This window comes from Dendropsophus ebraccatus, chromosome 2 (assembly GCF_027789765.1).
Source record: "Dendropsophus ebraccatus isolate aDenEbr1 chromosome 2, aDenEbr1.pat, whole genome shotgun sequence".
NCBI classification, from domain to species: domain Eukaryota; kingdom Metazoa; phylum Chordata; class Amphibia; order Anura; family Hylidae; genus Dendropsophus; species Dendropsophus ebraccatus.
The window spans coordinates 48,514,461-48,532,059 of NC_091455.1; the positions used below are offsets into that span (position 1 = coordinate 48,514,461).

Sequence of the window (17,599 nt, forward strand, 5' to 3'; positions counted from 1 at the left end):
GGAGACAAGAGTGGTGCTGTCTCTGGGTGCGTTCACAGTACAGAGTTCTCGCGGATAACATCCCGCTGATTTTGACGCTCACCCTGCTTGACTCTCTGCCTGTGCCATAGATTGCATTCTATGCTCGGGCAGATTCCGCTGTCCGGTAGGTGGAATCTGCCCAAGCATAGAATGGAGTCTATGGCACAGGGGGAGAGTTAAGCAGAAGTGCGTGGGGGCGAGTAGCAGGATGTTATCCGCGAGAACTCTGTAGTGTAAACACGACCTGTGGAAAAAACTGCCATGTTTTTCTACCATTGGATTACCCCTCTAAAGAGAGCATGTCTCTATGCAACTCATTGATATTTTAGTATTAAAGGGATTACCAACTTTTAGAAAAAAGCTTCAACCACTTGAATGCAGCAAACACCTTTGACATAAAAAATGTGTAAAAAGTTAGTGGTTAGTCACGTTATATTAAAATGTTGCACTGAAAGATCGCACTAAGTTAGGGGTGGCTTCAGGGGGGCTTCTGGCTTCACTGGATCTTATGTATCTTCCCAGCTTCATTTCCGTTCTGATTCCTCCGACAGCTCGTGGGGGATCTTGTCTTGTGCTGAGAGACACAGATGCTGAAGAGTATGTGATGGAGTCTGCAATGTGTACTTGCCTACCTATCTGTTCTGTGATACAGTACTGCTAGTGGGATCTACCCACCATGAAGATATAAAGGGGTACTCCGGAGAAAAAAAAAATTTCAAATCAACTGTTACTAGAAAGTTATAAAGATTTGTAATTTTTAAAAAAATTCCAGGTGCTGTATGTCCCGCAGGAAGTGGTGTATTCTTTCCAGTCTGACACAGTGCTCTCTGCTGCCACCTCTGTCCAAGCAGGAGCTGTCCAGAGCAGCAACAAATCCCCATAGAAAACCTCTCCTGCTCTGGACAGTTCCTGACATGGACAGAGGTGGCAGCAGAGAGCACAGTGTCAGACTGAAAAAAATACACCACATTCTGCAGGATATACAGCAGCTGATAAGTACTGGAAGACGAGATTTTTAAATTGAAATAATTTACAAATCTCTATAACTTTCTGAGATCAGTTAATTTAAATACTTTTTTTTTTAATGGAGTACCCCTTTAATGTTTGCAGATTCCAGTGATTTGTTGATCTTACTTACTTATCTAACTATGAGGCGTGTGTTTTACTTAAGGGGAACCTGTCCCCTCGACACCCAGGGCAGAGCCTGCCTGACCCCCTGCTATAGCCTTCAATACTTACCATCTCTTTTCATTTGCATATTGAGCGCGCAGACCATCAGGCGTCAATTTCTTCGTGGTGTGACCAGCTTCTGTAGCGGGACCTGCAGGAGCGGGTGAGTATCAGGGGCTTTACCGGGGGGTCGGGTGGGCTCTGCCCCAGGTGTTAGGGTGACAGGTTCCCTTTAAGGTAGGTAAGGATAACTGAAACATTGACTTTTGGGAATATAACATTTCAAAAATTCAAAATAAAACTACAATATTTGTCAATATTTTATGAACACTTATTTATAGTGTAATGCGGCGTCCCGGACCACATGCTTTAAAATCAGCCAACAAGTGAAAAAAAAAAAAAAAACAATAAAATATCTCTTGTTTCTTCAACGACATTTCCTCAGCAAATGCATGGTGATGTTCTTAACCGCTAGCATTGTTTCTATACAAGTAGGCCGGATTAGACCCTCGGGTAGAAGAAATCCATAATATCCAGTGTCTCGAAGTTCAAATGCAAATGTGTACGGGATGCCAATATTATAGGCCCAGTCCATAGAGCTGCCAGAACTCAAATCTGAAAGACAAGGATTTACATATTCATTAACTAGCAGTAATCCGTGAAGAAGCGTTTGTGAAGTGTTGTTGGGTTTGTTATTGTTATCAGCTGTAATGACAAGTGGAGAATGAGACACCTCAGCAGTTGTGTGAAGTCCTATCCAGGCCGTGGCGCAGAATGGAACATCATTGTCATTGTTTTTTGTTTAATGCACATAAAATAACAATACATGCAATAAAACTCGTAATTCCCAGGTGAGTGCTTGTACCATGTTTTCCTCTTTTCTTACAGGTTTGGAGCTACAAAGACTTCCCGCCCTGTACTACAGAGACCTCTCAGCTTCCTCATGCCCCGGTATCTCATTATTTCAGAGCTCATGAGGTATTGCTTGCATAAGTAAGAAGCCTGGTAAAGTGTGTCAGGTATCTTATTATTATTCATGTAGCCACAGCTTGAAATCTTCTGCTTGAGCGTAAATAAGGATTAATCACGATAAAAATTCATTTAATCAATTTTTCTACTGTACTTTGATTTCATTTTTCATTGTTTTCTCTGCTGGCTGTCAGTGAATGGAAACATTGAAATCCTAGCACCAAAGATCATAGGCAGAACAAGTGTTATATAGTGAATACAAGGTCAACCAGTTCCACTCGTAGACTAATTTCCACAAGTACATTGACACATAAGGAACAATTTATCATGCACTTGCACCTGGTTACTGATTTTTTATTTTTTTTAAAGCGACTCCGTACCCACAATCCAACTCCCCCAAACCGCTTGTACCTTCAGATAGCTGCTTTTAATCCAAGATCTTTCCTGGGGTCCGTTCGGCAGGTTATTGTTTTAAAAACAACTTTTAGTCCGGCAGCACTGTGTCTAACGGCCGGGGCTTACATTTGTATATGCATTAGGCTGGCACAACCTCTCCTTCCCTCCTCCCCTCCTCCCCGCCCTCCTCATCATTAGGAATCAGTAGTGGATAATAATAGGGGTGTGACGGGCGGCAGCCCGGGGCCCTGAGCTCCTGGGGGGGCCCATGACCATCCAAAAAGACTTATACTTTCAGTGGTGTACTGTCTCCTGGCTACACTTCTGCCATGATTTGCAAAAATCTAAATTTTTTAATGGCAATTTTGCACAAATCAGGACATCATGCCATTATCTTTCCTGTTCTATGAACGGCAGGCTATTGCTGCCATAGTTACAGTGGGGTGGGGGGGCCCAGGCTTGGTGAAAAGCACGGGGCCTATGGTAAAGTTAATCCGCCCCTGTTAGGAATGATTTGAGGAATGCTGTTTGAGCTTTGCACAGGTGTATTAACGAACCAGCCCATGTTCATTATACACACAGAAGAGGAATAGGAAGCAATCTGCCTGGAGCATTCCTAATGATGAGGAGGGTGGGGAGGAAGGACGGAGAGGTTGTGCCAGCCTAATGCATATACAAATGTAAGCCCCGGCCGTTAGACACAGCGCTGCAGGATTAAAAGTTGTTTTTAGGAGAACAACTGCATCCCCTGACGAACAGGACAGAACAGGACAGATCTTGGATTAAAAGCAGACACTTGGCACCTACAGCAGACACTTGGCACCTACAACAAACAATCAGCCCTCCTCTTGTCTCTGTCCCTATATCACTCTGTTAGTCTCTCCCTGCTCTGCTCTAACTGCCTGCTGCCATCCTGCTCTCTCCTTCACACACAGCCGACTGGCCACCTCTGTAAATGAACCACCTTATATAGAGGGTGAGGGAGGGTTACTGACATCACAGAGATCAAACAAACCAAAAATAAAGTGCCCTAAAGGTAGGTAATCTGGATGGTTCAAATACCAAAACAAATTTATAAGGGCCAAAAGCCCAGATCACATCCAGTAAACCTACCACTAAGTAAAACGTAACTTTTAATAACTTTCAAATAGAAATAATAAGTATAAAGTTGTGCTCATTAAAATCACAGAGCTTCCATAACCTTCTACAGTGAATCAACCTATATCTGTATAGTCATAGTAGCTGCAGACTACTGACTACCTCGTAGTATATTACTATCTAACTGGGCTATGAAAGCAATGAATTTAAAATCAACCGCACAGCCCCTCAACTAGTTTCACCCACACATGGGCTTCATCAGGAGGCCTCCTCCTGATGAAGCCCATGTGTGGGTGAAACTAGTTGAGGGGCTGTGCGGTTGATTTTAAATTCATTGCTTTCATAGCCCAGTTAGATAGTAATATACTACGAAGTAGTCAGTAGTCTGCAGCTACTATGACTATACAGATATAGGTTGATTCACTGTAGAAGGTTATGGAAGCTCTGTGATTTTAATGAGCACAACTTTATACTTATTATTTCTATTTGAAAGTTATTAAAAGTTACGTTTTACTTAGTGGTAGGTTTACTGGATGTGATCTGGGCTTTTGGCCCTTATAAATTTGTTTTGACATCACAGAGGGGCCTGCAGCTGATTGGACCGGCGCTAGGAATTATGGTTAATCCCTTCCTACCACGTAGTGATGCTCCAGACAGCATGGGCGGCCGCTATTTTGTTTTTTTGTGACTTTCCTTAACGAATTGGTGAGAATTCGCTTTGTAGAATGAAGCGAATTGACGACCCAATTTACAGCGAATTTTGATTTGCTGGATTCTCTTTGCACATCTCAAATCAGACACATTCAATTTATTACTATACAGAAGCTTTTCATTCTGGAGATAGTAACAGATAAGTACAGTAGAAAAGTGACACTACGGCCTTAAGAAATCGAGAGAAGGCAGAGCAATGTTTTCTCATCACATACTCACATAAAGTGCTGGATGCCGGGCCATGTCTGTAACGGATCCCATAAGCAGAATTTATGGCCTGGACAGCTTTATTTGCAGCTGATTCCTGTACAGGTATAAAGTAAAAAGGCAATACAGTATATTATATATAGTGCACAAACCCATTATTATAGAAAAACCTGCAATATTATGTAGCAGTAACAGCAAATAGTGTACGTCTACAAATTTGGATAAAGTTGTTTATGAGTATAAAATGACCTACCACACACTTGTAGTTGGGAATGGCATCATACTGGTATGAGTAGGGGTAGAGCACCATTTGGGCATAAGCATGGAATGATAAGTATATTTTAATATATTTTCTCCTTTTCTGGATAAATTGAGCAACGGCCTTAACTTCTGGCTCAGACTCGGGATATGGTCCACAGTAAGTACTGTCACATGGATTAAATGAAGCACCTTCCTCTGTGGAAAAAAAAAACATGTTGGAATAACGCAGTCAGTAATTTTGCTGTCCTGTTGGCAAGATTGTTCTTGCAATATAGTTGCATACATTAACCCCTTCACGTCACCCCTTGTAGCAGGAAAGTATATAAACGTTCCTGGCTGTGAATGGGTTTTAAAGTGTGTGTTTTATTGCCATCCGCCCTGCACACATTACAGTCCCCAGACCTGGGAATGACAGGCAGCCGTGATCCCACAGCTGCCTGTCATTACCCCCTTAAACACCACAATGTAAGCCACTTACCTCCATCCTGTCAGATCGGCGTTCTGTAAATAGAGTCTGCTCTATCAATGTACAGATTGCCGATAATACTGATAACTGCCATGCTATGGCACAGCATTCATCAGTATATGCAATCAGAGCATTTCATATTAAATATGCAATACAAAATGTGTAAAAAACAAACAAACAAAAAAAAACAATTAGGTTTGTTACCCACTTTCCTATTATACAAATAATTAATAAATAAATAAATAAACATATTACATTTCATAGCGTGCTGAATTGTCCTATTAAAATGTTACAATAATTTTACTGCACGGTGAAAAGCGTAAATGAAAAGTTAAAAAAACAGGATTGCTGATTTTTTAAAATTATATTTAGAAAAAAGGTAAAAAAGAAAAACTATCAAAATTTTTATTTTACACCAATATGATACCAATAAAAATAGATAAGAGATAAATAGAGATCATGGTGGGACATTGCATTATTTTACACCAGTGACCTTGGTCATGAAGCGGTTAAAATTAGTTCCTCTGGTTCACGTACAATGGGCTATACTGTTTTGCTGCTTACTCTAATGTGTTGGTTCATTCCATAGATTTGCATTACATACACTCACCGCAAAAATGTATTTTCCAGTTCCTGTTAGCATCTACTCCATAGCAGTTAAATCTCATTTTAGACCTTGTTTTTCTCCAAAACCGATCCTATATGTGCAAGTGAGAAAAGACTTTACATACATAAATATTCATTGGAACACTGAAAATCAGCATATTCCTTAGCATTCCACATGAAAAACTGCATGCAACTTGCTAAAGTCAGGTAAAGCTTCATTTCTAGGGAAACTTTTGCCCGGATGGTTGGCCTAGTCTATTCCTGTTGGTTATATTCACAGGACACTGTCAATACATTTGTGCAAGAATGAACTAAAAATATAGAAAATGGCTCAGCAAAAAACCTTACATGTAAACATATCATTAGGAAGGTGTTGTGACAATGAGCAGATGACAGGGTGTCTAGCTGCTGTGATTCCAAGCCATGAGGTGAGAACTATCAGCAAGTGCCTAATTCCACACCATGGAGTATGAAGCATTAGTCCTTGTGATACACAGCCATGTGTGTGAGAAAACAGCAGACCCCTCTATTAGCCCATAATCCCATAACTGGCTATTGGTGTGTTTACACAGAGAGATTTAACTGAACGATTTTTGGAGCCAAAGCCAGGAATGGATTTGAAAAGTCTGTTCCTGGCTTTGGCTTCAATGATCTGTCAGATAATCTGTCTGTGGAAACTCACCCTTAGAGAAAATGAGTCTAATAAACCAGACAGCCCCTTCACTTGCAGGAATAATTAGGCCGGCTTCACAATCTGAACACTCCGATTAAAACTTTCGACGCGTCTCTGTGACATCCAGAAAGAAAGTTGTCTGACAGCATCCAGTAGTGCAAAAGAGCAAGGATTTATTAAAGGGAACCAATCACTCCGAAATTGCCCCCATTGATAAGGAAACGTGCTGGTACATGACCCATCACGCTTCCCAAACATCCCCCTGTCCCCTCCGTTCCCTCCTTTATTACCCCGCAATCTTACATTTGTGAAGTCCCGCGCCGTATGCTAATCAGCCCCAAGTAGTCATGGTGGGCTGAACTAGTCATGGTCCTGGGCGTAGTTATCCGGGTCTTGGGCGGCTTCCAGCGCCGTAATCACGCCCAGAGGGGCGTGATTCAAAGACCTGCGCTCCGCCAACGTCATGGAACGCAAACGTTTTTGTTTTGTTTGTTTTTTATTTGTGTTTTGCATTTTGCATACATACTGTATATGGCTGGGTTCACATACAGTATATATCAGTTAGTATTGTGGTCCTCATACTGCAACCAAAACCAGGAGTGGATTGAAAACACAGAAAGGCTCTGTTCACACAATGTTAAAATTGAGTGGGTGGCCGCAATTCAAAGGACAATATTTGCTGGTATTTAAAAACAACGGCTGTTGTATTGGAATAATGGCCGTTATTTACCATTATATGGCGGCCATCCACTCAATTTAAACATTGTGTGAACAGAGCCTTTCTGTTTTTTCAATCCAATCCTGGTTGAGGTTGCTGACTGAAATATACTGTGTGTGAACCCAGCCTTTATATGTATTTTTTAATGTATATTTTATATATATATTTTTATTTTTAATCACATCCTCAGTTCTCAAATGAAATTGAATATGCAATCGCTTGTACAGTACACTGCCGTAGTACTAATGTGCTGCACCATATATTTGCCTCTATAAGTGGTTCAGCGAAAAAAAAAAAAACAGAATTTTTGCAATTAACAGGAAATAACTTTGTTTTGATGTGTAGTAAATGGTCCAATATACCAATAAGAACACACTGAACCTCAGAATTATCGCAAAACAATAGAGATGAGCGAACCTGGAGCATGCTCGAGTCCATCCGAACCCGATTGTTCTGCATTTGATTAGCGGTGGCTGCTGAAGTTGGATAAAGCCCTAAGGCTATGTGGAAAACATGGATATAGTCATTGGCTGTATCCATGTTTTCCAGACAACCTTAGAGCTTTATCCAACTTCAGCAGCCTCAGCTAATCAAATGCGGAATGTTTGGGTTTGGATGGACTCGAGCATGTTTGAGGTTCGCTCATCTCTACAAAACAATGAACAAACTTTATTATTAAAAGCACGTTTAGGCGATACCTTTTCCGAGGGGACCTCTCGAAAACGGCTTTGCCAAAACATGTGTCGGGGTGGGGGCAGCCAGGGGAAATTACTGTTATCCATACATAGGTAATATTACTTATCACTTCCTTTCCATTTCTTTTTCATAGTCCTCACTCTTATGGATATTCACATGCATTGTTAGATGGCCTTTCCGTATGTGTCATTTATAGCACTTAGTTCTTATTGATTTGTGACATGTTTTCTATCTATATATAATCTTGTGGCACTAACAATGGTCAATCTGTAGTGGCCCCCCTGTTCTCTTTTTTGCTTTTTTTTTTTATTTCTTTACAGCCGTGGTTCATTGTTTTTTTATATCTCAATAATTTCTTTGGATACATATGCTTTTAATAATAAAGTTTGTTCATTGTTTTGCGATAATCCTGAGGTTCAGTGTTTGCTTATTGGTATATAGTTAGCAACTAGAACCAACTCCTTATTGTAAGGCTATGTTTACACAATGTCAAAAATAGAGAAAAGGTGGCCAATTTTCATATATTTAAAATAACGTCAGTTTTTGCCATGATTTAACACTGCGATGGCAATACATTGAAGTCAATGAGAAGACTGACTTCCAATGCACACAATGTATTGAATAACGGTTTTTACAATGGACGTCAAAATAATGAACATGATCATTATTTTCGGACGTCTTTTGCAAACAGCAGACTTTTTATTAGTTGTTCACACACAGTTTTTCTTTTATCACTGTTCTTTCTCCGTTTTTACTATTAAATCCAATGGACTTTTCAATTAAGATACACCCAAAGGCCAATTAGTAACCCCAAACTATAATAATGTACCAACAGCCGGGGGAGGCTAGACAGCTAAATGACGTCCGTTATTTTAGACTCTAAATAACGGCCATCATTTTAAATGGAACTTAAAAGACGTTGTGTGAACATAGCCTTTAGGATATTCATATGCATTGTTAGATGGCCTTTCCGTATGTGTCATTTATAGCACCTAGCTCTATATATAATCTTGTGGCACTAACAATGGTCCATCTGTAGCGGCCCCCCTGTTCTCTTTTTTGCTGTTTTTAAAATTTCTTTACAGCCGTGGTTCATTGTTTTTTATATATCATGAATTTCTTTGGATATACTGTATATGCTTTTAATAATAAAGTTTGTTCATTGTTTTGCGCTAATCCTGAGGTTCAGTGTTTTCTTATTGGTATATAGTAGAGATGAGCAAACCTCGAGCATGCTCGAGTCCATCCGAACCCGAACGTTCGGCATTTGATTAGCGGTGGCTGCTGGATAAAGCCCTTAGCCCTTAGCCTAAAGCTTTATCCAACTTCATCAGCCCCAGCTAATCAAATGCCAAACGCTCGGGTTCGGATGGACTCGAACCCGAACCCAGTTCGCTCATCTCTACTATATAGTTAGCAACTAGAACCCACTCCTTATCATTATAATACTTATACCCATTACAGTATTTTATGTACTTTATATCTCTGTATGGTAGATTTCTGCTTACTGCTTTTTTGGTGTGTAGTAAATGGTCCTGTAGCAAAAAAAAAAAAAAAAAAAAAAGGAAAGTCCTTGCTATTTGGCACATGTGACAGACCCCTGAATATCTAATTCACATCAGTAATTAAAATAGAGCAGATCTGGTCTGTGATAATTCCCTTCAGCGGACCTGACCAGGCTCATGGATGTAATGAGGCTTGATGGTAATATTTCCCGGGACCTGCTAATTGGCTGCTGACAACATCAGTTATGATGAATTAGTGATAATTGTCTGCACACATTGCATTTACTGAATGGATACATACATGAAGGAAAAGATCGCAGAGCTAAATATAAACATCATATTTCCATTGCTGACAAGGTATTATTTCCCATTGTCACCTCACAACCAAAGTCAAACTGCATGTCAGAGCCCCCTCCCCACTATGGATCTGGTAGTAGACATTCACTAGTATTTTACTATCTACTATTTATATCCAGATTGAATAGAGCTCTAGGTTGGGTAAACGTTTATATTCCTTTTATTATGTACAACCTTTGATCTCTTCCCTGTACATGCTAAGTATTCACTTTAATCAGCAAACCACCTGGAAGGTATTTATATATGGAAGCAATAAAGTCATTCCAATTCTAACATTACCTTACTATGAAGGTACTGTACTTTACTCTATGTAGGAGAGTGAGAGTAGCAATCACTACCAGCTTCTCTGTCTTAAGGCCCTATTACATGAAGCTATTATAGGCCGTATTTGGCCAATTATCGCCCATTACGGCCAATCACTTTGTGTAATAAGAGGCACGATGTTGGCAGATCGTTGTCTTTAAATGTCTTTACATGTTGAAAGACAAACGACCAGTATAGCAATGATCTGCTACCATCATTCCGTGTAATAGGAGCGGTGGCAGAAGACCGCCGCTATCTCCTATGGGGTCCCCGGACGATCTAAAGCTCCCGCAGCTCCCGTGCCCCCCCTGCACTTACCTGCTCGCTTTTGGCGCGTGTAATAGTGTCGTCAGCAATCGGGGAATGAGGAGCAATTGAGCGCTGACCTGACAGGTCGGCGCTTGCTTGCTCCCGCTGATCGGCCCGTTCTTATCAGTGGTTCGGGGGTCATTTGTAATGAGAGGGTACATATTATATTATACGTAGGGAAATTAGGCTCTGGGTGAATGCAGATTGACCCAATGGCTAGCTGTAGGCAACCCAGACCTCTTAATTAAAGGGGTTATCCAGTGCTACAAAAACATGGCCACTTTTCGCCCTCTCTTGTCTCCAGGTTAGGTGTGGTTTGCAATTAAGCTCCATTTACTTCAATGGAACTGAGTTCCAAACCCCACCCAATCTGGAGACAAGAGAGGGAAAAAGTGGCCATGTTTTTGTAGCGCTGGGTAACCTCTTTAAAGCAATAATGACAGAGTAGTTTGAAAGTCTGTGGGTTACAAGGTCGCCAAGAATGGTGACCCAGTGGTGCCTGAACCCACTAGAAATGGGAGTGGTGGCACATTGCTCAACTGTGTTATCAGAATCCACTTTCACTTGTAATAGGATCCATGTACAATGAGGTGCCCTCTACGGAGGTATATAGAACTATCAGGCTCCACACCCTCTGCAGACCCACCTCCCCTCTCGTAAAACCAGCCTTGTTTCATGGCTCCTTGGTGGACACTGGCATTTACCTTGTGCATAATATTTTCAGTAGGCAGCCTGCCAAATTCATTAAGTTGTTCATTGCAGCAACTCTATAATCTGGCTAATACATAGAGGTCTCAAGCTGATTATCCACCTCCCTCTATGACATCCATATACTGCTATGTTCTGAGTAGACAGCACATTTAAAGGATAACACACCTGTAATGTACAACATTTAAAATTTGTTCAAGAAAGCACCATGATGTGGTTAATCTCTGTACCTCTTGGTCACTGTATACAAGGACATGCGGCTACTGCAGTCAATCACTGGCCACAGTGGTGACCGACTACAGTAATTGGTTCCCTGCAGTAGTCACATGTCCATGTAAGGAGGGCAAGGAAATGCAGAGACCGCTGATGTGATAGATCCCTTTAAGGGTGCCTTCACACATACCGACTCGCAGCAAAAAACTCCCTGCGAGTTTCTGCTACAAGCCGAGGTCCTGGAAGGCCCCTATCACTACATACAAGCAGTGGTCTGAAAGACCGCTGCGTGTATGTAATGCAGCTGCCCCCTTAACCCCTTCGGCTCCCGCACCGGTCCTGCACCGCTGTTTCCATACATTACCTGGCTCTGGCTGCACGGTGTCCCGGCGTCTTGCTCTGCCGCCCAGCCAATCAGTGTGTTGCCCAGCCGCAGCCACTGATTGGCTGGGCGGCAGAGCAGGACCCTGTGCAGCCAGAGCCAGGTAATGTATGCAGACAGCGGTGCGGGACCGGTGCGGGAGCCGAAGGAGTTAAGGGGTCGGCTGCATTACATACACGCAGCGGTCTTTCAGACCACTGCTTGTATGTAGTGATAGGGGCCTTCCAGGACCTGGCTCGTAGCAGAAACTCGCAGCAAGTTTTTTGCTGCGAGTCTGTATGTGTGAAGGCACCCTAAAAATGTATAGATATGTAGTAAAGAATCCAGACACTCATCAAGTAAGAAAATGGCTATTTGTTTAGTGAATCATCAACAGCAATTGATGAAGGACACTTGGCCGAAATGCGTTCATGCTGGTTGTCGATGACATGCTTCTCCGAATAAATAGCCATTACCCTACTGGGTGAGTGCCGGGATTCTCTACTACATATCTTCCCACAGTATCGGCACAAGTAGGGTAAAGGCTTTAAAGCCACAGCCAAAGTTTTCTGACGCAATGTGCCTGCACAGATATTGTATGACACAGCACCTCTGCAGGGTTTACAAAGAGCTCTGTGATGGCAGCCGAGCTGTGAACATTGCCAAGAAGGAGCCTCCAGGCAAGTCAAAAGGTGCATCAAGTGTATCATATGGTATGAGCCCCTGTGAAGCATAAACTGGAGTTTGCTTAGCTGCCTGGTCTAAGTTTGTGCTATCTAAGTATGTGTTAGGATTTAGTAAATCTTTCCAATATGTATTCAGTGGAGAAATCTCTTCTGATCCCCTCGCCTTTTCTCATGTGGTCTTATATTCCTAGTAGAGATGAGCGAATTTACAGTAATAATGAAGCGAAGCCCTGGGAAAAGCTGGATTTAGTCCTGGGAAGCCAAGAGAAGTCATGATTCTGTATGTAGAAACAGAATGCCTTCTATATTATTTAATCCCAGTTCACTTTTCGCCTCGGGAGTGCTGTACCTATTGTTCATCTATCATTATGTCTCCTAGTCTTTAAAGGGGTACTCCAGCAAAAAGCTTTTTCCTAGTAATTGAAACACATTACAAAGTTATATAACTTTGTACTATGCTTCAATTACCTATCTGCCCCCCTTACCTATCTTTTCCCCCTCAATCCCCCCACCAGGAAGTGAAGTAAGCTCATTCTTACCTAATGACTGTTGACCCCAGGCTTTTTTGTGGCAGCCATTTTGTGACAATGACATAATCATGACGGAGGCGGGGCTAAGCCCTGTTAGGCCAGCCTCCCTTTGTCAGATGACTCAGGTTGCTCAGCTCTGATTGGCTAAGCTAGATGTAAGCCATCTAACAGTTTTACAGAGTCAGTTAGATATCACAGGAGACAAAGTGCATCATGGGAAACCCCAAACCAGGAAGTGAAAAAATGAAGACACTAACTGGAGCTTCAGGAACCTGCAAACAGCGGGAAATTCAAATGGAGACAGACTCAGGAGGGATGGTAAAGGGGTGTGAAAACTAGGTTTATGATTGATTGTTTGTTTCTTTTTTTTTTATCAGCGTCGGAGTACCCCTTTAACCTTGCTTGTCCGCGTTGTCTCCTGTAATTTATTATTAACAAAACTTGTTTTGAATAAATTCCAACAGGTAAGTATTGGTTGGATGACAATCTCCTTGTCATGGGATAGTGGCTAATCTGTATCAGTATTTTTATTCTTTCTAAAGGTCCCCATACAACTTATACTTTTGTTGGCTGTGGTTTAGGTGCTGGTATAAAGTGTATTTGTTTCTATTGAACGACCACTGACCGATGATTTTGACGATGATAGGGGATCGTGTTTGATGGAAAATTACCACCTCACCCCTTTGTTCTGGGAGACATAAGCCACAGATTTCTCTGTCTGCGGCTTAAACCTCCCCATAGAAAACACAGGAATGCTTGGCCGTTCCAAATGTTCCTGTGTATGGGGAGGGCAGGAAAGACAACTGATGGCAGAATAATGGTTTGACCGCCAGTTATTGAAGACGTATGAAGACATGATACTGATATACATACCTTGTGGTGTCACTGATGCTTATCTATAGATATAGGGAAGGATTATGCCTAATCACAATATGTGGTAGATTTATGACAACTAGAGAAAGAGATTTCTGCACCTGTGGCCCTGTCTTACTATGTACCATTGTAAAGATACTTACATGAGTCCAGCTATACCGATATCCATCTACATTGAACACTGGCATCACATATACATAGAGAAGGTCCATGATCTTTCTCATAACAGGGTCGGTTTTATAGGTATTAACAGCCTATAAATAAGAAAATAAATTCATTACTAGCAATTGTTTTTTTTTTTTTAAATATATCTAGTGAATATGTCTTTATACGGGGGTAGTAATAGTAAGAAGTATAGTAAATACCTCCTTTACAAACCACTGACAAAATGCTGGACCAATCCATTCTCTTGCATGAATTCCGCAGTCAATCCACACTTCTCTCTTGGAGGACTTCTTGGTAGAAGATGGTTTGGCTCCCAACTGAATGACAAGAATCTTTGTTTAATGCATTTTTATAGAATCAGGGTGTATAACAATGGCTGCAGATTAGTGTAACCCACATGGTGGAAAATAAAGGTACTGTCTGCAAAACAGATCAGTCAGCATTCAAGACACATCAGCCAACACTGTCATTAAAGAACTGTCATTAAAACAACTTTGCATATTCTGACAGCAGCATCAATATCTTACATATTTGTAATTCACTTTATAAAAAAAATAATTCTGTATGTAATTGGAAGTTATACCATTGGCCACTAGGTGTCGCTGTTTCTGCTCTTCTGCCTGTTGTCACTACAAGTTAGTCTATGACAAGTGCAGGGCTTGGACTAAATACAGGAAGTGTGGGCAGGACATTCATAACTGTGCTCTCCTGTACTGTCATAGGGAAGTGGGCCCAGCAGCAGACTTCTTAGGACCCTAATGGGCGTTCACATCAGCGCGGAATCCAGACTGCTATCTGTTTGAATGGGAGGGCTCAAGCATCTCCACTCTCCATGCCTCTCCGCTCAAAGAATTGACATGTCAATTGTTTGAGCAGAAAGGCGCGGAGAGTGGAGGTGTGAGAGCCCTTCCATTCAAACAAATAGCAGACAGGATTCGGCACTGAGACCATGCAGGGGTTCCGTGCGGAATTTCAGCGCCAATTCTGTCGTGTGAACGGGCCCCAATACACGGCGCAATAATCTGCCGAATTAGGCCAATTGGGCAGATTAAAGGTCCATTAAATAAAGACAACAACCACCTGATGACAACGATCGTGTCTTTTGGTCCTAAACTTAAATCATCTGCCACTGACCAGGCATCAATACATGTAATAGCGATGCTCGGCCAATGGCTGATGAATCTGTGAGTAATATTTAATAAAAGTTCATACATTATCTCTCGGTGTTCTCTTTGCTTATCCCTGCTCCTTTCAGCCACCAATGCAACTTCAGAGCTGGTCTCTGAGGTAACAGGCTGCTTAGCCAATCACTGGCCGGGACAGGTCCACTGTGGCCAAGTTGCACCGGCGGCTGTGGTGAGCAGGTGAGAGCAAGAAGAACACTGGGGAGCGTGGAGAGGAAATATAAACTTGAAAGGAAGTATAAACTTCACTTTTGAAGCAAGAGCTGCATGGACATTGCTAACTATACACACATATATATATGTATATATATATATATATATATATATATATATAAATATATATATATTTATATATATCCTTTGCTGTATGATCATTAAGCCGTGTAATAGGCTCAGTAAAGTAGCATCGATCCAGCAGATTGGCGCTCATTTACTATAGTGATCGTGCCATTTAATACGGCCCTTAAGCTGGGTTCACACACTGTATATCCATCGGTCCGCCATTCTTCTTTTGATGACAACTGATGGCAAAAATGCATCAGTTGTCATCAGGCGTCCTATCCTTTTTTCCATTAACCATCAACATCAGACGACAGAACAGTGCAAGCTGCGTTCCACCATTCAGCCTGTCCAGCGTTCCGCCAGGACATAGCGCTGCATGCTTTGTTATGTCCTATTTAAGTAAATGGATCAGTTCAAAGATCCATTTTTACCACCGATGCTTTGCTGCTTTGTCGGGGGGAAATGCCACTGGATTGCCTGATAAATGTAAACCCAGCCATATAGAAGATTAGGTAAGCCATTTTTAAAGGCCACTGGAAAAGATTTTTTTTTTTTTTTGCTGGAACACCCCTTTAAGCAGGAGCCATATATTTGTGAGTTGAAGAAAAGAGAAATCTCAACATCATTTGGAATTTTTCATTTAGTGATATAAAAACAGGCAATGGTTCAAAGCGTTATCACAAAGAAAAGCAATGCTTGGATTTTTTTCACAAGTAGTGTTGAGTGGACTTGCAAAACTGTTTGAGTTCGGCAACATTCTCCGAACCTAAACGCTCGGCATTTGACTTCTGGTGGCTGGAAAAGTTACTGCCAGGAAAACATGGATACAGCCCATGACTGTATCTATGTTTCCCAGGACTCCCCATCCGACTTCTCCTGCGATAGGGAGCCAAATGTTGAGCGTTCAGGTTCGAAGAATGTTGCCGAACTCAAACAGTTTTACAAGTCCACTCAACACTACTTGCAAGTTATTCCTCTTACCTTGAGCACATACAGTGGCCTTCCCTCATAGGATGTTCCCAAAGAAAACATGTGAACAAGATTAGAATGAGTCTTATTCATGTGATGCATCCACTTTACGATCTGGAATTAAAGACATTTCATCAGATTTCTGAGTAATCACACAATTACATTGCTGTACACTGTACCCGGGCAATGAGTCTTTTATTGAATACACTGATACATGCCATATTTAAAGTCAATGCACTGTAAAAAGTACAAACGTAAATAAAAATAGATCTGCAAGCTCTCTAGACAAGTCTGGTTTAGTAGGTTTATTCATGTTTTTCATTTTAAAAAACTCAATTCTGGAGAGTGTGTTCTTAAAGGGGTACTCAAGCAAAAATCTTTTTCTTTCTAATCAACTGGTTTCAGAAAGTTATATAGATTTGTAATTTACTTCTATATAAAATTGCCAGTCTTCCAGTACTTATCAGCTGCTGTATATCCTGCAGGAAGTGGTATATTCTTTTCAATCTGACACAGTGCTCTTTGCTGCCATCTCTGTCTATGTCAGGAACTGTCCAGGGCAGTATAGGTTTTCTATGGGAATTTGCAGCTGCTCTGGACAGTACCTTTCGGCCAGAGATGTCAGCAGAGAGCACTGTTTCAGACTGAAAAACAAACAAACAACATTTCCTGCAGGACATACAGCAGCTGATAAGTATGGGAAGACTTGAGATTTTTAAGAAGTAAATTACAAAGAGTACCTCTTTAAAGCCTTGTGTTGTGCCTTTCATCTATTATTTCTGAATTGTATAAATAATTGACAGTTCAGTATTACAGTTCTTATTGTCAATGGGGTCCCCCCCAATATATAAGCATAGATGCTGGATCAGAGGATGTTTGTTTTTTTATTTTGCTTTTGAGCTATTTTTACTTCTTTATACTCCCGGCCAACATCTTTAACTTAATACAATTTTTCATACAATTACTAAGTCTTCACTTCTTTTGGGGATTCTAACCTTTACCTTCTCCTGGGTGCAGATAGACACTTGTACATTATTTATAGGCAGTCTTTCCGCATGTTGCTGTACACAGCGTTGTGTGTCCCAGCAGGTGAATGTAGCCTGAGAAAGTTATAGTCAATACTCCTCTATGATCAATGCAGTTAACAAAGCTGAGTAGACGA

General features: G+C 41.3%; 1 protein-coding gene across 3 annotated transcripts in view; it reads right to left on the minus strand.

Moving 5' to 3' along the window:
• Positions 1-1,542: 1,542 nt before the first annotated feature.
• Positions 1,543-17,599, minus strand: part of CPA6 (carboxypeptidase A6) — a 99,634-nt gene continuing 83,577 nt past the window's right edge. For all 3 annotated transcript variants that reach the window (XM_069959972.1, XM_069959970.1, XM_069959971.1), the window contains 7 exons: positions 16,450-16,551; positions 14,203-14,319; positions 13,981-14,091; positions 5,910-5,997; positions 4,826-5,028; positions 4,585-4,669; positions 1,543-1,806 (listed from right to left, as the gene is read on the minus strand). In XM_069959972.1, the coding sequence (XP_069816073.1) occupies positions 1,619-1,806; positions 4,585-4,669; positions 4,826-5,028; positions 5,910-5,997; positions 13,981-14,091; positions 14,203-14,319; positions 16,450-16,551 (894 nt within the window). In that variant the 3' untranslated portion in view covers positions 1,543-1,618. The remainder of the gene's footprint in view (positions 1,807-4,584; positions 4,670-4,825; positions 5,029-5,909; positions 5,998-13,980; positions 14,092-14,202; positions 14,320-16,449; positions 16,552-17,599) is intronic.